Source organism: Hyla sarda, chromosome 3 (assembly GCF_029499605.1).
Source record: "Hyla sarda isolate aHylSar1 chromosome 3, aHylSar1.hap1, whole genome shotgun sequence".
In the NCBI taxonomy this organism is placed as follows: domain Eukaryota; kingdom Metazoa; phylum Chordata; class Amphibia; order Anura; family Hylidae; genus Hyla; species Hyla sarda.
Window position 1 is genome coordinate 332731975 of NC_079191.1, and position 20818 is coordinate 332752792.

The 20818-nt window shown below is 45.1% G+C and overlaps 1 protein-coding gene across 1 annotated transcript in view; it reads left to right on the forward strand.

The window, feature by feature from the left end:
* The window catches only part of SHPRH (SNF2 histone linker PHD RING helicase), a 123348-nt gene that overhangs the window by 87163 nt on the left and 15367 nt on the right, over nucleotides 1-20818 (forward strand). The window contains exons 24-26 of the mRNA XM_056567320.1: nucleotides 1174-1245; nucleotides 13153-13341; nucleotides 17327-17419. Of these exons, the coding sequence (XP_056423295.1) occupies nucleotides 1174-1245; nucleotides 13153-13341; nucleotides 17327-17419 (354 nt within the window). The remainder of the gene's footprint in view (nucleotides 1-1173; nucleotides 1246-13152; nucleotides 13342-17326; nucleotides 17420-20818) is intronic.

A 20818-nucleotide genomic window follows, 5' to 3' on the forward strand; every position in this document is an offset into this window, starting at 1 on the left:
CTGGTGCCAGAAAGTTAAACAGATTTGTAAATTACTTCTATTAAAAAATCTTAATCCTTCCAGTGCTTTTTAGGGACTATATACTACAGAAGAAATGCTTTTCTTTTTGGATTTCTCTGATGTCATGACCACAGTGCTCTCTGCTGACCTCTGCTGTCCATTGTAGGAACTATCCAGAGCAGGAGAAAATCCCCATAGCAAACATATGCTGCTCTGGACAGTTCCTAAAATGGACAGCAGAGGTCAGCAGAGAGCACTGTGGTCGTGACATCAGAGAAATCCAAAAAGAAAAGCATTTCCTTTGTAGTATACAGCCCATAAAATGTATTGGAAGGATTAAGCTTTTTTAATAGAAGTAATTTACAAATCTGTTTAACTTTTTGACACCAGTTGATTTAAAAATTAGGGATTACCCTTTTAAGGTAAATCTGGTCATGGACTTATTAGACTCCAATAATAAGCACCACTTCACTTTGCGTTTATGGAAACTTTATTGTGTTGAATGTGTTTATTTATATACTTGACCTGTAGCCCAAGTTTCTACTCTTTTCCAAGCATAACATATAGCCAAAGAAAATAGAGCCATTTATCATGTGTATATAGAATAAAGTTTATTATTGTAAACAGTCCATTAAAAGTACAAAGCATAAAGAGGAGGAGAATTACCACCTGGGGGGGGGGGGGGGGCAGCTAAGGTGACATCCCTTGTCTTATGTAAAAACATTTACGCTACTCAGAAGTGACCACAAAAACATAAGCAGCATTTTACACGTTATAATGCATCCTAAGGTGCTAACATACATACACAAACAACACATCCAAAGAGCATACTTGGTGTCATTTGGTTGCAGGACACTGAGGTGGCATCACCTTAATGCTGTGTTTTGACACAAACCTTTGTCGATGGGTGTTATCCTCCCAGTAGGATATGATATAAATACCCAAATTAATCAGTAGGAATCACATAAAAAATGCATTCAAATCGCCTGTGGAGCAGTGTATAGTGCCCAAGCTCGTTGCACTTCCACAACTTAGGGGTAGATTCAAACCCACAAGCCTTTTGCAAACATTCCTGCAGTTTTTCCTGTATACAAAAGAGCCAAGCCAGCAACATTATTATAACCTTCTGTTGGAGACATTAAAAACAAGCTGAAGTATTTGTTTCTATTCTAGTCTCAGGATAACACCAGTGGAGGAGTGAATCCAGAGCCTTGTCCAATATGTGCAAGAAATCTGGGGAAGCAGGTAACTTCTGACATGGTTTGCTTCTTTTATCTTTACAAGTGGGGCGTGAAATTATATCAAATATGTATTCTTATATGTTATGCTAATCTTATCATTGTACTTCTTTTTATTGTTCATATTAATTACTTTGTGTTGTGTTGAGTTAGAATTTGAATAATTATTTAACCCTTTAATGACTGTGGATGTTTTTTTTTACGGCGGCTCAGCAGTCATTGCATATAGAGCGGGGTCAGCTGTATATTACAGCCAACACCTTCCCACAACTGCCACATCGGACCTTGGTCCCATCCTGGCAGTTTAGCCTTCTGCATGCAGCGAGCAGATGGCAGTTAATGCAAGCAGAAACTGAACTGACAGGTGCCGCATCGGTCAGGGGCCTGAGTGCAGCCCTCCGTGTCTGCCATAGTAAATCTGCTAATAAAGTCTGCCTCAGGCTGGTTCTAGTAGCAGAGAACAGATTAAAGTGATACTGTTTTGGATGCGTTCCAAGTGACTGCTCTAGGTTGATGTACTGCTCCAAATTAGATAAGATACGTGCAGCTAGAGAAAAAACTCACGCTGACACATGTTAGGTCAAAATGGTTCTTTCTGAGTTATTGTATAGTGTACACACAAGATATATCCTTCAGTATGGCGGAGCACATTGTATAAGCATTCTAATTGGTTAGCAGACTACTTCACATAAGCATTTTCATCATATTTTTCTGCGCAAAGCATGATGGGCACACAGGGCATAATACAGGATGTAACCTCCATTTTAGAAGAATGATCTTCATTTTACATCTGTTAACCATAACCGTCCCCCCTTGGAGATCAATATTCATTCCCTATTCCTAACAAATCATCCAGTATACCCTTCGTAATCCTCTTCTCCTGTGGTGGCAACGGCACATTCCTTATGTATGTTCCCCTGGTCACAGGGTTTTGGTATACCAAGGGATTTATCTGTCCCTACCTATTGTGTGAGGAACTGTAAGTAGGGTCTGACTGTCCATTCAACTCTGGATAGCCGGTCTCATGTGCCTCGGTGTCATCATACATCAGCATGATGGGAGCTGGTGTGATGAAGAGTCTCTCACATAGTTTCTGTGCACATGGAATAATACAACAAGTGAACAAGGCAACTACAAATCTTACAATCAATATCCCAATGCCTAATTGCATAAGCCATTGTTTCCAACCTTTAGCCCAACCAAACCACTCATCCCAAGGGTCTGTTATCCCAGAATATATTTTTAATTCTGCTGATAAGTTCTCTAACCCCTTGATGGCAGCAGTGACTTTCACATTTGGCCCTGTGTTATCAGGGATGTATGTACAGCAGGAGTCTCCAAACATTTTACATACTTCTCCCATCTCCGCAAGCAACATGTCTTGCGCCATTCTGTTCTGGAAAGTCATTATGCTAGTGGGTGCTAGTTGTTCAGCAAGACCCTTCAGACCATCCCTGGTATAGTTTACAAAAATTTGTTGTTTATAGTACAGGTAGTTAATCCAATCTACATTCTTGTTGGCTGTTATAATGGGGAAAAAATAGACTCAAACCCTGCTCTGGTCTCTTGCTTTGAATTCATCTGCCCCCCCCCCCCCTGGAACTCCTATAGCATCTATGTACACGTGAATCAAAAAAGAACCACCAGGGGCTGCTGACCTTTTGGATCGAGCATTTATGATGGATTGACAGGGTCTTTGGGAGAGATTATATGAAAAAGGCATGACAGCATTAGTTAGGGCACATTGTCCTGTCCAGCTAGACTCCAGCTTGATTCTTAACTTGAAATCCCCACAGACAAAATAGACATCTCCAATATATTGTGTATGGTTAACAAGCAGGTCAGTGTAATTACCCCCTGTTAAGTTCTTAGCACTGGGGGGAATGACCCTGAATTTCCCGTGTTAGTGACGCAAGTGTAGATCCCCAGATAAACTGTTATGCTCTTGTCTGGAATCCATGCCTTAGTCACTATAGGATACTTTTGCTTCCAGTGTTCACAGTCTGAATTATTGGTAGTTTGGTTCTTGTACAAGGATAAGAAGCAAGCAATTTCCTTCCCAGGAATTTCTAGGGGTACGGTCCCTAGATGCAGTCGGGCAGAGGCACAGGCTATGCAGTCAGTCTTGTTTTGGGACAGAGGAGTGTATTTGACATATTTCCACCATAAATTATGATCTACATTCCCGGTTTCTACTGTCATAATCTCTTCCAAAGTGTAAGGTTGTCTGTGAACTATGCCGTGAATACCAGTGTCTACTTGGGGTTGATTTGTCAGGGATGGTGCAGATGTGGGCTTAGTATTAATGTCCTTCAACTCAATCTATGAGAGGGGATATGTAGGTCCACCCCTAGGATAATGGCCAAATACATATACTCCCAGGTCACCCTTTTGTGGATTTTCAAGGATCCATGGGCCTACAGGCGACCCTCTGTCTATCTTTGCCAAATCAGCCCTTCAACCCAGAGTCATGTCCCTTGTTAGTGGTGAGGGTCATCCTTACTTTCAGGCTCTTTCCTTGCGAGTCCTTCTTTCCCATAGCCTCTCTAGGCTTGTATCCCTAATCAGCTCCTGTGTTCCATGCTGCCAGGGACCAAGACTCACACCATTTATGGCGTGAGTTAGTGACACACATTATATGTAGCAGCACACTTAGGACAGGTCATGACCTGACAAACTTCAAAATCCCAAGTGGCTCTGGTGGAGGGGGGGGGGGGGGGGAGGATATTTACCCAGAACACATAGGGTTGGGACTGTACTATGGCTACCAGCTGTAACCCCAGTAACCACACAAATAACATGGTGAATTTATTGTCCTGGAACCAGGCTACTCTTGAACATCTTGCAATGAGATGCGTGGATCCTGGTGGGCTTCCCTTTTAGCTTGACTGAGGTGGGCGTGGTTAACAGAACCTGGTACGGACCATCATATCTGGTTTCAAGAGTGTTCCTGATGTGTTTCTTTGTCAAGACCCAGTCGCCAGGCTTGAGGGAATGTGAGCCTTCGATGAGATCAGGATCTGGAAGGGAAGCAAAATCTCAACTATGTATGTTAGGCAGTGGTTTGTTCATTTCAGCAACATATTTGGCCATTGACTCATATTTCAACTGCAATTGTTGTGGATAATAGACCCCTAGTCTAGGACTGGACCCAAACAATATCTCATATGGAGTTAACTTGTGTGGGGACTTTGGGGTGTGCCTTACACTAAACAGGGCTATTGGTAAACTCTGCACCCAATTCATGCCTGTCTCTCTTGTCATTTTAAGCAGTTTTGATTTTAGAATTCCATTTAGTCTTTCCACCTTGCCACTGATCTGAGGTCTGTAGGGTGTATGGGAGGCTAAGCGAGACCCTGATATTTTCCATACTTCTTCGGTAAGATTGACTGTAAATGCTGGCCCTTGATCGTGTTCAATGACCTCTGGTACCCCATATTTGCAGATCACTTCTTGAAATAACTTTTTGGCGGTAGTTGTTGCTGTTTGATTTTTGACCGGGTATGCTTCTGACCAGCTGGAGAACAAGTCAACTACAACCAGGACATATTGCATTCCTTGGCAGATGGGCATCTGGATGTGGTCAATTTGTATCCTTTGGAAGGGGTACAATGGTTTGGATAGGCACTTGGTGGGAGTTGGCTCAGTCCTTTCTGGGTTGCATTCTGCACAGATGAGACAGGCTTGACAGTACTTGACCAGAACTGGTGTGATTCCACAATTTGCATATCAGATCCTTCATGATGGTTTTGGAGTATTGAGTGGGTCCATGAGCCAGGGCTGCAATTAGTGCTGGGCGGTATACCGGTTCATACCGAATACCGGTATGTTTTTTCTGTAAGATATGAATTTTTCCTATACCGCAATAACGGTCGGGCCCCTCCCCCCCCCCCCTCCCCCCTTCGAATGAATGAATTATCAGCTGCTGCGCTGTCCCCCACATCAGGGAACTACCCGCAGGCGCTGCTCTCATCATCCTCCTGTGAGATGCCGGTTCTTCAAATGAATGAGTTGCGGGCCGCGGTGCTGAAAATGATTAAAGGTCATCTGTACTGATTAATTTTTACATATTTCTGTGCCCTGGCTGCAGAAATAAACAAAATAAACTTGACTCACCTTCCTATGTTAATAAAAATAAATTACTCCCTTTCCTATGTTCCTCCCCGTTGCTCCGGTATCGGCCTCACGATCCTCCGCTGTTATCCTCATGCTGCTTCCTGGGGACAGGAAGGTCACAGAGTCGTCAGCGTATCACCGCCTGCAGCGATGTCCCTCCTCGGCCGGTGATAGGCTGAGTGCACTGTTATGTAAGGAGCTGGCCGGCTATACCAGTGCAACAGGGGAATGTAGGAAGGTGAGTCAAAGTTTATTTTGTTTATTTTTGCAGCCCGGGCACAGGAATATGTGAAAATTCATCAGTACAGATGTCCTTTAATAATTTCCAGAGCCGCGGCCCGCAACTTATTCATTTAAAGCGCCGGCGGCTCACAGGAGGGACGGGGAGAGCAGAGCATATGATTAGTTCCCCGATGTGGGGGATAGCGCAGCGCTGCGGCTGATAATTCATTGTGGTGGGGGGGGGGAATAGAGTTGCAGAGCAGCACCCGCGGGTCACATATGATTAGTTCCCCAGCATGGGGGGGGGGGGGGGAGAATACCGTGGAACCACCATTACTTCTTCTGCAATAGGTCCCATGAGACTTTCTGTGGATTCTCTTGTTGGTTTCCCATCAAGCAGCCATCAGTCTCTTCCTTTCCTTTCCCTCCCACTTCTTTCTCTCCCACTGCTGCCTTTGCTGCTTGATCCGCCAGTGCATTTCCTCTCGCCTCAGTGGTGTTTGCTGTAGTTTGGGCCTTGACCTTGATCACCACCACCCGTTTTGGCGGTACTACCGCTGACATTAATTCCGCTACCGTTTGCGCATGTTTTATAGGAGTTCCAGCCACAGTGACGTAATCCCTGGCCTTCCAAATGACTCGAAAATCATGAACCAATCCGAAGGCATACATTGAGTCTGTGTTTATGTTGGCGGTAGCATCCTGCGCCATTTTGCAAGCTTTTGTCAAAGCCTGTAATTCAGCTTCTTGGGCAGACTGATCTGGCCGTAACTGTTCCATGTTTAACACTTGGTGCTCAGACGTTACTGCAAAGCCAGAATGATACCTGCCCTTGTCATCAGCAAACCGGGAGCCATCCACGAACAGCTCTTGGTCTGGGTTGTCAAAGGGTGTATCTTGCATGGTAGGAGGTGGTCCGACTTCAGCGTCCATCAATGTGAGGCAGTTATGTGGTTCCCCACCATAAAGGGATTCTGTGGAAGCCCAAAGGTCTTGTTTTTGAAGTTTTTCTTCTGCTGTGAGGTCAATTTTGTCTTCTCTGTTCTCCTACTCATACTTCTCCTCCCCCCCCCCCCCCCCCCTTGGGAGAGGAAGAAGTGCAGCGGAGTTGAGAATGTGACATCGTTGAATGTTGATGTTTTCTGGGAGCAGTAAGCTGCACTGGAGCCGTAGGTGACAGGCAGCAGTGAGGTGCCATGGTTGAGTCTGTTGGAGAATGGCTTAGATGTCATGAGGTGCCAGAACTGTAAGAGGGAATCCAAGCACTATGTCAGAGGTTGCACCCTAGCAGGAACTAGCTGCGTGTACAGCTCTAACACAGGAGGGGGCCGCTCGGGCTACAGGTTCCAGACGTTTGGAGTTGTATCCCAAAGGCTGAGGACCCCAGTGACATGGCCTTGTCTTTCCATGACATAGAGCCTGAAGGGGAGGGCATAATTTGGAATACCCAGTGCAGGTGCAGAGGAGATGGAGGCCTTGAGTGAGTGGAAGGAGCGAACAGCATCTGCAGTAAGGAAGAAGGGTGTTCGAGGATACCTGGGAGTGCAGTCATACAGGGGTTGCATGAGTAGTGAGGCATCCTGTATCCATGGGCAACAATAAGAAACGAGGCCCAAGTCAGTTTGAAGCTGGTGTGGAGTGTCTGGTACCTGGAAATCCGAGATGGCCTCACGCCTTTGGTCCGTAATGTGTTTGGCTCCTTAGCTGATGCAGTGGCCTAGGAAAACCACTTTAGGACGACAAAGTTGGGTTTTCTGCTGCGGTACCCTGCAACCCGGAATCCGCCAGGAAAGTCAAGAGTTAAGTGGTGGTGTCGAGACAGACTGCCTGGTCAGGAGCACAAAGTAACAGGTCATCCACATATTGTAGGACCTCCACTTCTCGTTTTGGGCTTGCCAAGGTTGGAGTACAGAGGCCATTGCCTTGCTGAAGGATGAAGGGCTATTTTGGTCCCTTGTGTGACTGCATTGCCAGGGACGTAGACCATCAACAAATTAGCGGGCTAATAACTTCATGTAAGTAGGTTTGTGTAATGAGAATCCATGTCTTTATAATACTGTTGAAGTCTATGAGCAAATTTCTCGACTGTCTCTGCCTTTTCTTGACTCACATTCTGTAAGGACGTGGTTTGTTCAGCCAAGCGCTTCCTAGCCCAGTCCCCCAGTTCTCTGACAAATTCACCACCTGATTCAATGGTCCTGGTGTCATATCCTCCATAAAGTTCAGTGACTTGATCTAGGATTATGTCAGAGTAGTTTCCGACGTTAGCCTGTACCTTACTTTTCATATCAGACCAGGTGCATCCATTTGTCTGATAGGCTTGAGATACTTTACGATATAAATGCATGGGGTGTGTTTCAGGGTCAGGCAGGGAGCTCACTATGGTGAACAACTGTGATTGGGTAAAAGACACATACTGAGGGGGACCAGTGGTATGCCCTGTTGGAGCTGGGGTGGAGGTGAAATTGGAATTAGCTAACTTATCCATTTCTTGTTTCCGGTTCCACATTTACTGATTAATGTCAGCCTCTAGATTGGTGATGTTTTCTGCCAAGATGCTAGTTGGGACATATTGTGCTCCAGTTGTTTCTGTTTGGGATACTTGGGGACTCCCCAGGGCATCCTGATGTGGCAGTATTGGTGCTACATGGGCACACCTGGGTATTGACGGAGCTACAGACACTGGGGTTGGTAAGGTAAAAGTTCCGTCAGGATTTATTACAGGGTAGAGAGAGGTCGGATTGATGGAGGGGGTTGGCCCAAGGGATATTAAAGGACCAGCCTGGGGCATTGGCTGCAGTAAAGATGGCGTCGCAGCAGGGACAGGGGCGGGACTGTTTACAGTGTAGTAGTGTGGGCGTGAAGCTCTACAGAAAAAACAGGTGTCTCGGAAGGATGGGCTCTGTTGGTCACAAAAATTACGTACCCACCCCTCCTCTTTCTTTCTGGCGCCATTATAGGGCGGTAGCTGCCCATGCCCCGAATCTATCTTATGGAAATAATGTTTACATTTTTCATCATAAATTTGCTGAACTCTGCCACATCACTAAATTGAGTGTTCCTCCCTTAGTTATTTCAAAACCCTTTCACATGTCTTTTTCCATGCTTGTTTGCCACATACTGCGCGGAAGTGCAATATCCCTTTGGCTCATTTAACTTATTGCCCATTATTCGTACTGGTTGGAGACTTCTCTCTCAGCTCCCTGTGTGTATTTTAACTGATTTTGCCTTGAGACAGACACCTTTGGCTGTCTCTCTAGCTCTTGTCTTCTCCCCCCTTCTGTCCTTTAAATCAGACACCTGGCTGACTTCAATACAGGAATATAAGAAGTGCCTCACACCACGGAAGTTTAAATAGTAAGAGTAAGATTTACTGACAAAATTCACAGAACATCAACCTGCTCACAGACTGGGGTTCTTATATTCACCCCTCGAAGGTGCCCTCTGTGACCGTGCCTCCCACACCAGATATCAGGAGAGAGGGAGGAAGGCGCCTCATGTGCGGGGTCAGTAGATCTTGTTGGTGGGGGTAGGGGACGGTAATTCCCAAGCCGCTTACCAAAGTTGGTTGTGCGCCCACACACAACAAGGTAAAGTGCAGAAGAAGTAAAGAAGAAGGTCCACTGCAGCCCTCCTGGGTGAGAGTAAAATCAAAACCGAAAGACCAGGGAGTCAGGAGTTTGTCTGGCGCAGAGAGGAACCATCAGGCAGCCAAATAAAATCAATGGATTTATTACGCGTTTCGCTGCGCATGCGCAGCTTCATCAGGCAAATGTATTTATTTATTTTTCGGGGGGGTTGGGTGTTTGCTGCACATTTTATAATATAATGAAGGGTGGCTTTAGAAAGTACAATTGGTCTTGCAAATACAAGCCCTCTTTTGGCTCTATATGTGGAAAGATAAGTTATGGCTCTTAGAGATTTTTGCCATGTTTGTAACTTCTCATCTTCTGGCAGGGAAAGGAGTTAAACAAGGTATGGAATGAATAAGTATACAAAGCAGTTTGGCACTGCGAGGATGTTTGGGGGCGGCTGGTGGAGATGGGTGTATTCTGCTGATGCGGGCGTGTGGTGGTGCTCTGGTTAACACAGCAATACAATCTTCTTAACCAAGTAAAGGTATAGAAAAAACCCGCGACTCACCAGATTCACATCTTCCGACTTCTTTATTTAGAGAAATACTCCCGTGAATTTATAGGGAGGGGACAGAGGGGATACCAACAGGCGACAAGCCAGCTGGATGAAGCACTGTTCAGTGCGAAACAGAGCTTGTTGCCTCTTGGTATCCCCCCCTGTAAATGTCCCCTCCCTATGAATTCATGTGAGTATTTCTCTAAATAAAGAAGTCGGAAGATGTGAATCTGGTGAGTTGCCGTTTTTTTCTATACCTTTTCTTGGTTAACCCCTTAAGGACACAGGACGTAAATGTACGTCCTGGTGAGGTGGTACTTAACGCACCAGGACGTACATTTACGTCCTGTGCATAACCGCGGGCATCGGAGCGATGCCCGTGTCATGCGCGGCTGATCCCGGCTGCTGTTCGCGATCTCGTGGGCGTCCGCCATTAACCCCTCAGGTGCCGGGATCAATACAGATCCCGGCATCTGTGGCAGTGCGCGATTTGAATAAATGATCGGATCGCCCGCAGCGCTGCTGCGGGGATCCGATCATTCATAACGCCGCACGGAGGTCCCCTCTCCTTCCTCCGTCCGGCTCCCGGCGTCTCCTGCTCTGGTCTGTGATCGAGCAGACCAGAGCAGAAGATCGCCGATAACACTGATCTGTTCTATGTCCTATACATAGAACAGATCAGTATTAGCAATCATGGTATTGCTATGAATAGTCCCCTATGGGGACTATTCAAGTGTAAGAAAAAATTTAAAAGTAAAAGTAAAAAAAAAGTGAAAAATCCCCTCCCCCAATAAAAAAGTAAAACGTCCGTTTTTTCCTATTTTACCCCCAAAAAGCGTAAAAAACATTTTTTATAGACATTTTTGGTATCGCTGCGTGCGTAAATGTCCGAACTATTAAAATAAAATGTTAATGATCCCGTACAGTGAACGGCGTGAACGAAAAAAAAAAAAAAAGTCCAAAATTCCTACTTTTTTTTAATACATTTTATTTAAAAAAAAATGATAAAAAATGTATTAAAAGTTTTTTTATATGCAAATGTGGTATCAAAAAAAAATACAGATCATGGCGCAAAAAATGAGCCCCCATACCGCCGCTAATACGGAAAAATAAAAGTTAGAGGTCATCAAAATAAAGGGATTATAAACGTACTAATTTGGTTAAAAAGTTTGTGATTTTTTTTTAAGCGCAACAGTAATATAAAAGTAGGTAATAATGGGTATCATTTTAATCGTATTGACCCTCAGAATAAAGAACACACATCATTTTTACCATAAATTGTACGGCGTGAAAACGAAACCTTCCAAAATTAGCAAAATTGCATTTTTCGTTTTAATTTCCCCACAAAAATAGTGTTTTTTGGTTGCGCCATACATTTTATGATATAATGAGTGATGTCATTACAAAGGACAACTGGTCGCGCAAAAAACAAGCCCTCATACTAGTCTGTGGATGAAAATATAAAAGAGTTATGATTTTTAGAAGGCGAGGAGGAAAAAATGAAAACGTAAAATTAAATTGTCTGAGTCCTTAAGGCCAAAATGGGCTGAGTCCTTAAGGGGTTAAGAACAAGGTATGGAATGTACTTCAAACATGCATGTGAACCTGTGCTAACAGTTGGTGTAATCACTTAATATATAAGCAAGTTAACCAATTATTTAAGCCATATCTTTTATCAGAATGATGCTGTTTATGAGCAGGAGGCATTCTGATAATAAAGGGGATGGTTTAAAAGGGCAACAATCGGATTCATTTCCACACCTGCTGCTTTATTAGATTTGCTACTTCTCCTCAAAGGGAACCTGTCATCACTGTCATGCTGCATGAACCATCAGACCCTGGGGTGGCCCCTAATGGCTTTCACTGGTCTCAATTGAGAGAGATCTCTTTATACCCAAACTATGAGATCTGTCAATAAAGGCTGGTGGAGTGGGGAGAAGCTGCCGTGGACAAACCTGGTTGAGACAGCTAGAAAGTGATGAAATGTTCACTCAAACAGAGCAATTTTAGTAATTGATGTTTATTTTTTGGAATCCTTTACAATGTAAATCATAACTAAACTTTTTTTTGCCATTACTGTATAAGCAGAATCAGGTTCTATTCCCATTACATTTGACCCCTACATTTAGCCTGTATAACTTGTAGATAGCTGGTGCATTGTTAACTTGTCCATTGTCAGACAGAAACCAAAAGAGTGTCTTTTCAGTATCCATTTGGCAAACATACATCAATATACTAAATACCGTATTTTTCACCGTATAAGACGCACTTTTTCTTCCCCAAAACTGGGGGGAAAATGTCAGTGCGAATACACCCCTATCACGGCGGTCCCTGCGGCCATCAACGGCCGGGACCCGCGGCTAATACAGGACATCACCGATCGCGGTGATGCCTTGTATTAACCCTTCAGACGCGGCGATCAAAGCTGACCGCCGCGTCTGAAGGGAAAGTGACACTAACCTGGCTTTTCAGTCGGGCTGTTCGGGACCGCCGCGATTTTACCGCGGCGGTCCCGAACAGCCCGACTGAATAGCCGGGTTAGTGCTTACAGGACACCGGGAGGGACCTTACTTGCCTCCTCGGTGTTTTCTCCGTTCAGGGATCCCCTGTATGGCCAGCGCTCTCCTTTCTCGTCGTCGCGTACGTGCGTCGGCGTGCGTAACGACGTGATGGCGGCGACGGAGAGCAAGGATACCCGGCCGACAGCAGAGACGTTCCGGAGAGACAGCGATGGAGCGACATCCAGGGCAGCGGTGACGGGTCCGGAGCGGCGGGGACGCGTGAGTATTACCTCCTATGCAGTGGTCTTCAATCTGCGGACCTCCAGATGTTGCAAAACTACAACTCCCAGTATGCCACGGACAGCCAACGGCTGTCCGGGCATGCTGGGAGTTGTAGTTTTGCAACATCTGGAGGTCTGCAGGTTGAAGACCACTATTGGGTTCAAAATCTTTATTTTTTTAGATTTTGCACCTATAAATTGGGTGCGTCTTATACGCCGGTGCGTCCTATAGGACGAAAAATACGGTACTTCTCTAAATCCTTAAAAAAAAAATGAGTCCATTAAACAAATAACATATTCTCCTAGGTGAAGGATGCCAACATCTAACATCCAGTACAGGTATCTATATTCTATTCTTAAGAAGTAGAAAATATTTAAGTTTAAGCAGCTACGAACTTGGCTAGAAAAAGTGCATGTCCATAGGATCTGCCCCAATCTCCAACTTTAACTAGGAAAAATAAAAGGTCAGCAGCACTTAAAAATAATGACAAAACATATTTGTTTTATCCACCCATATGTTCACATGAAAGTTTCCTTCTATCCCATTTATACTATTTCTGCATTCTGTTTTTATTGTTAGCTAAATGTAAGATTAGGAAGTCTGCAATGGCAAAAATGTACAAAGATTATAGAAAGAACCTTCTCTGTTCTCTGTTTTTCTAGTGGGCAGTCCTGACTTGCGGCCATTGCTTCTGCAATGAATGTGTAGCAATTATCATCGACCAGTATAGTGTTGGGACCAGAAGAAGTGCTATTAAATGTGCCATATGTAGACAGACCACATCGCACAAAGAGATCTCATATGTTTTCACAAGTGAGGCTGCCAGTGAAGAGAAGGACATCCCAGTAAAGGTAATATAAGTAAGGTCTTTCATGGGATTATTCTGTAATATTTTTTTTGCCGTGGATCAATTCATATTTTCCATTAGTAGGGAGAATGTGGAGTATGCATGATATAAATAACTTTTGTAGATTACATTTACTTAGTCCACACTACACTCTATCCTGTAGTTCAGTATTTGTCCACCCAGGGTGCCTCCAGCTGTTCGGGCATGCTAGGAGTTGTAGTTTTAACAGCTGGAGGTACATTGGTTGGACAAACACTGCTGCAGCGCATTACTGCTAAATCTATAACCTGTAGACAGCTTTTTGCAGTGACTGGTAGCATGGAAACATTATGCTGTACTGCCGTGCTTCTGCATGGGCATACCTGCCAACCTGTATTGTTATTTTAGCCATAGCCATATAGTCTTAATCTATTATGTGGTGTCACAATGCACGGCATTTAAATAATTGGCTGTTCTGAAAGGTATATAAAATTTAGAATCCCCTCTTCTTCATTTACCCATACCCCTTCCCTTCTCCTCTTTGGTTGAAAATGAGGGGCATATGTCTTTTTTCAACCATACTAACTATGTAAAGTTGTACGGTATACTGCAGTATTATCTTGTGCTTCAATATATCTTAAAAGTTGCTGTTAAACCAAATCCAACAACATGTATTTATTAATGTAAATGCCAGTTGTATGTATGTAGAAGGAGGTTGTTTTCAAGTAATTTATATTACATTTTAACTCTATATCCTGAATGTAATAGCAGCACAGCACTAACCCCTATAGCTTTTGCTTACGCTTCTTTAGAAGCAATTGCTATAGCTACAGTTTTTTTTGTTAGTTACCCAGGTTTTAATATACAGTAGGACTTTATAATAATTTACAGAGAACCTGGGAAACCATCAATAGCTGTAGCTATGGCAACTAGAGTAGGTGTCTGGAATAGTGCAGAGCTTTCTGCTTTAGTGCACTACTATAGAAAGGAGATGGCGGTGCTCTAGTAAAATAAAAATGTTTAACCTGCAAAGTAATCCTGTCCAGGTGTTTAAATAGTTCTAGTGAGGGAGCTCCCTTTTTTAACATTCTAGAATATTAAAGGGATTGTCCATTTATTTTTTTCTTACAAGTATCACCAGCCTGCCTAATAAAATACGAAAAATTTAAGTAAAAAAAAAACTAAGAATAACTCCCCTTCCTCTGCTCCCTTGTAGCCTCCAGTATCTGCGGCCCGTGACTCTGCTTTTCCCCAGAGCTGTGGAAACCGACAGTGCCACTCACCAATCACTGGCTGAGGTGGTACACCGCTGCGGCCAGTGATTGGTGGAGCAGCGATGTGACATCATGTCTACAGCTCCTACTGGCTCCGGAAAGCAGACTGTCAGCAGAGATGGGCTACCTTGATACCCGGGGCTTGGAGAGAGAGAGAGGAGGAGGAAGGTGAGTTAAAGTTTTTGTTATTTTATTAGGCAGCCTGGGGAAAATAGAAAAATAAGAACTCTCACCAGATAACCCCTTTAATGATTGTTATACTGAAAGAGTACAAACTATTAGTTGCAGCATTGTAATATATTTTTTTTAAGCCTTCAAGAAAAGTTCCTCCTTCAGTCACCCCCGCCACATTATATTTTCTACTACTGACTTGCTGTTTGAAATTTACATAGATACCAGCTTATGATCCTTTACTTCTTACGTAGTTACATAGTTAGTACTGTTGAAAAAACACCTATGTCCATTAGGTTCAACCAAGGAGGTGAAGGGGTAAAGGTAAGGGTTAAAGTTATTGATGTGGATCTAGTAAGCAACACTTCTCTTGTAAATCACCTTATGATTATTAAACAAAAAAAAAGTCTGATGTCTCTTCAAGACATGTCAAAAGTTTTGCTCTGTCCCAGTCTGGGTGCTGAGACCCCTGTTGATCACTAGAATTAAAGTAAAGAAGCACGCAGCTAAGCACTTCTCTTGACGTTTCACTGCTGGAGACTGAATCTATAGAAATTCTGTGGAACTAATGACCTGCAGTGGGGAGAAAGACAGAGAGGAGCACTTAGCTGAGTGCTTCTCCTAGTTATTTCTAGCGATTGGTGGAAGTCCCTGACTGATCACAACATTTTACATGTCTCTATGGCATATTCAACCTTCGGCACTGCAGATGTTTTGGACTACATCTCCCATAATACTTTTGCAGCATTTTGGCTGTAAGAGCATCATGGGAGATGTAGTCCAAAACATCTGCAGTGCCAAAGGTTGCCTATGCCTACTCTATGGCATGTCAGAAGTTATTTTTGGTCAGAGTTTTTGTTCTTGTGATAGGTCAAGGTCTGAACACACAGACCCCTGGCTGATTACAAGACCATGCAGGTAACGCACTATGCTCTCGGCTTTGAGTCTGTCCTGGTCACGTGACACAAAGTCAGGAGAGAACGTCTTCTCCTAGACGTAGCATGTCTCCTAGATCATTGTCATGATCGGTCGGGGTCTGAACACAGAAAACTATTAAGATGTCCCTGCGTCAGTATTTTTAAATGACAATGCACAACATATACACTTACACTTTTGTCAATGAAAAAAAAATCACATTTAAAATTCATTCAGTTTAAACGTGCTCCTAATTTCAGTCTTGAATCATTTGAGCTTCTCCCTCCAAGTGATATATGCTCTTTGTGAATTCTTTGAATCCAGAATGCTGCTGCCATCCCTGTCTCTAATGTACCAGCACAGCCTAATTCCTTTACATTTTTACCTTCTGCAGACACTGACAGGTCGTTTGTGAGCGTCCTTATTATGGATCGACCGATTATCGGTTTGGCCGATATTATCGGCCGATATTCACGATCTCGGGGCGGTGCGGTGGGGGGTGCGGCGCGGCCGTGGGGGAGGGGGCAGTGGCGGTGATAGGACTCAGGAGGACCCTCGGAAAGGCAGGGGGAGAGAAGCGGGTGGCGGCTTCGGTCTCTGGCACCGCAGAAGCCGCTGCAGTTCATTGATTTAAAGCGCGGGGGGGGGAGAATAAATAGCCGATAAGGCTATCGGACTTAACCTCCACAGATTATCGGTATCGGCTGTAAAAAAACGATATCATTCGAACCCTAGTCCTTATCTGCATATTGGACAAGAGGAGTGTTTGATTCCCTTTTCCCTTGTAGACTCTGCAGTGTCTTAACAGTTTACCCATGCTACACTCTCTGCTGCAGCCTATGTGATCTCCCTCTCTCCCTATGCTCTGAGACTATTCTGCTTAGTGCAACAACGTCTTTTCCTGCTGGTATTTTGCACTCACTGTACACAGATGCACTAAACAAAAGGATGGGTAGTGCAGAAAGTGAAGCAGATTGTTGATATCAGTACTAAGCTGAGTATTGTTAGCAACTCTGTAAGAAGCAGCACCACTGCCAGCCATTTAAAGACGCTGCGTAGACTCTACAACAAAATAAAAAAAAACGTTTTCATTTAGAATGCTGCTTAATGTTGTATTCACTGCGAAGGTGTACATAGCCTTTAAATTATTATAATGGGGGTAATTATTCATTCAGCTCTGCTCTGGTGCAGTAAATGATACCCCCCCCCCCCCAATAAGTTGGGATTTAACATACAGTGAAATGTTTTTTAGCTAGTTCTGCTGGTTTCTATATAGCTATATGTGATACATATGTTGCATTATGTGGAGATCAGTGGCTCTTGGTAGCAATAGATTAGTGTGGTCAAATCCCATGTGATTATAGTAATGTCATGTGTAGATAGAGTACGTATGTATTTTATATACACTGTTTATGCATATAGCTTGAAACTGCTTTAACACAACCACTGAACTATATATACATAAAAATTTATCTTTTAAAAGGGTGGTCCTCTAAAAGAATATGTCCAATATGCTTAAGATATTAGAACAAAAAATCTGTCACAAGAAATAAATGTAATGTACATGAAGTAGGGGTCTTTTGGAGTACTTTCTTTTTAATCTAAATAAATATGCCCTTGTAACAAATTTCATTGCATGTGTTTTTTAAGGGGAGCCATTCCACAAAAGTTGAGGCAGTTGTCAGAACTCTTATGAAAATCCAGTCTTTGGATCCAGGTGCAAAATCTCTGGTCTTCTCAACAGTAAGTGCCTGTAATGAATTTAAACGGATTGTCTGATGACACACAAAGCTGCTACACTCTTCAGTGGTCACAAAAGTGGAGCTTCTCTTGTAGGCTGTGATATTCCTGCACATGCAGAGATCTTTCTTCATTTCCATGTTTGTTAAGGTCTATTCACACAGCAGGATTTCTGCTTGTGGAATTTCGCCTCAAATTAAAGGACAACTTCAGCCCCGCATTAGCGCTCAGTGTCGACACTGAGCATTAGCGCTCAGTGTCGACCTGAGAGGTCGTACGTCATACTGCGTTCGGCACGCCCCCTGCACGGGAGAGCCGTGGCCCTGTGCAGGAGATCGCGGGGGTCCAAGCAGTCGGACCCCCCGCAATCAGACAGGGGATAAGTGTTTTTTGGCTGCAGATTTCCTCATGCACTCATGCAAGCGGAAAATCAGAAGTGTGAATGGGAGTGCGGAATCCCATAGAAGTTTATGGGCTTTAATTTGAGGTGGAATTCCGCAAGCGGAAATTCTGCATGTGAATAGACCCTTAGGCTAGGTTCACACTACGGAATTTCTGCCTGCAATTCCGCATTGAAATTGTGGGCAGAAATTCTGCTTACTAAAATGTACGGTATGGTGAATGGGTTTCCGTTCACAAATTCACACTTGGGAATTTGTGAAGCAGAATTTGTGAATGGAAAATCTACTTGAAAATTTCCACCTAAAGAATGGCATTGCTCATTCTTCAGGCTGAAATACTCGCGGACAACATTGCAGTCTAATGGAGACTGCAGTGTCCACGCGGTCCTAACGCCGACTGATTCAGTCGGCCCTGGCCGCACTTATAATTTCCGGACAGAAATTTTCTGTCCCAGAGATTCTGCAGTGTGAACCTAGCCTTTAGTGTCTGGATTATTTCATTGTCTAAGCCAGTGTCCTTCTCTGTTTTGGATAGAAGGAGCTACCTTAGCCCCATTTAAGTTGAAGAGAACCTCTCCTTATGAAAGACAATACCACAAAATAACCTTTCTCGAGCATTTCATTGGGGGGGACACAGGACCATGGGTACATGCTGCTTGCCTCTAGGAGGCTGACACTAGGCAAAAAACAAAAGAAAGTTGGCTCCTCCCGGCAGGATATAACCACCTCCTGACTCTGAGCAACTCAGTTTTAGCTTAGTGTCAGCAGGAGGCAGACCCAGGTCTGGAGCTCTCCAGACCTGGTGTTATTTCTTTAGTTTTTTTCCCTAGTTTTAGTTTCTAGTTAGATTTTCTCTCCCTTTTTTGTTTTCTCTAGCGTGGGCCGACAGGAGCATGGTGCTGCCTGATCCCCCACCTGCGAGTTAGGGGCATGGTGTATTGTTGAATGGGCCGCTGACCCCTCCTTACCATCAACCAGCGCCTGGTGGTGTACCCTAGGTCCAGGTCCCCCATTTGCCCCTGTTTGCCAGCTGGGTCTGGCTTAAAGGGGTAGTCCAGTGGTGATTCAGTGGTGAGCAACTTATCCCCTATCCTAAGGAACGGTTTTCGGGGTTCTTCTCAAATCTCTTCTTAATGCCCAAGAAAGATGGCACAGTTCGTCCCATTCTCGATTTGAAACTCTTGAACCATCATGTGTGGCTTCGGCATTTCCGGATGGAATCCCTATGGTCAGCAGTCACCTTCATGGATCCAAGGGAGTTCCTCTCCTCCATGGACATACGGGATGCCTACCTACACATCCCTATCTTTCTGGCCCACCAACGTTTTGTCAGGTTCGCTGTCCCTGCGGGTCATTTTCAATTTGTAGCTCAGCCCTGCGGGCTGGTGACCGCTCCTCGGGTCTTCACAAAGACACTGGTGGCGGTGGTGGCTCTCCTCCACTCTCAGGGTGCCTCAGTTCTCCCCTTTCTGGATGACCCACTCATCAAGGCGCCCTCTCTGGAACAGAATCTGGTCAACATCACGCTACAGACACTCTCCAGTTTTGCATACATAAGAAGACAAAAAGGTACCCACACTCTCCATGAGGAATCAGCAGACCAACTTCTATGGCATCTCTGATAGACCCGACTTCAGGCTGACAGCAGGGCGCTCAGAGTGGAGTCGACTGCCGGCAAAGTTTTGCACAGATCATGCTTTTTCTGGCCTTGTTTCGGTTGGATCATTAACTACGCGAAATCCAACCTTTCTCTGTCCCAATTCCTGGTGTTTCTCGGGATCCGCTTCGACACGGCGGCACCTCGCCTCTCTCTTCCGGAGAACAAGCTCCTGGAGCTCTTGTCGGGGATTTGCTTACTTCGACGGCTGGGTGTGATTCTTGTCCGCACCTGCATGTCAGTTCTGGGCAAGATGATGGCCTCCATGGAAGCGGTCCCTTGCCTGATTTCGGTACCGTCCTCTCCAGTGGGCCATCCTATCTCAGTGGGACAAATCTCCCTTGTCTCTCCACCGCAGGATCTGGCTCCCTCCTCTGGTGGCTTTGGTCCCCTCTCCTCCGGGAGGGTCGCTTCTTCTTGCCCCTCCATTGGCATGTCCTGACCGTGGACCCGAGTCTCCTCGGCTGGGGAGGTGTCTTTTAGGACCAAACGGTCCAGGGCCATTGGACTCCGTCAGAGTACGGTCTCCCCATCAAAGTCCTGGAGCTCCGGGCAATCTTCCTGTGCCTTCTTCACTGGAGTCGCATGCTTCGGGGCCTTCCAGTCTGGGTGCAGATGGACAACACCACCGCTGTGGCATACATCAATCGCCAGGGCGGCACCCGAAGCTCGGCAGCCAAGAGGGACCTTCCAGTCCGGGTGCAGATGGACAACGCCACCACTGTGGCATACATCAAACGCCGGGGCGGCACCTGAAGCTCGGCAGCCATGTGATCCTCTTCTGGGTGGAACTTCAGGTTCCAGCAATATCGGCAGTGCACATTTCTGCTCATCCCCTTCTCATCCACAGGAGTGCCAGTTTCGCAAGCTGGACTTGGTTCGGGCGGTTCGGACCTATTTGTCAGTCACTTCCTCCTTCTGGCGGTGTGACTTCCTGTTTGTTCTCCCCAATGGGCAGTGCAAGGGACTTCGGGCCTCCAAGGCTATTATCTCCTGCTGGATACGCTCTGCCATTTCGGAGGCGTATCGCTGCAATGGTCAGGTGCACCCCTTTCGAGTGACTGCTCCCTCCACCCGCGCGGTATGGGCTTCCTGGGTGGTCAGCCACGGGGCTTCAGCTCTACAGGTTTGCAAGGCGGCAACTTGGTTATCTCTGCATACTTTTGCCAAGTTTACCTCGTTCATACTTTTGCGTCCTCCGACGCAGGTCTGGGCCGCAAGGTCTTACAGGTGGCAGTTCTCACGTTCTTTTCACAGTTCTTTTCTGGCTGGGATGTGGTCTTCCCTCCCCAGGGACTGCTTTAGGATGTCCCATGGTCCTGTGTCCAATGAAGTGCTCGAGAA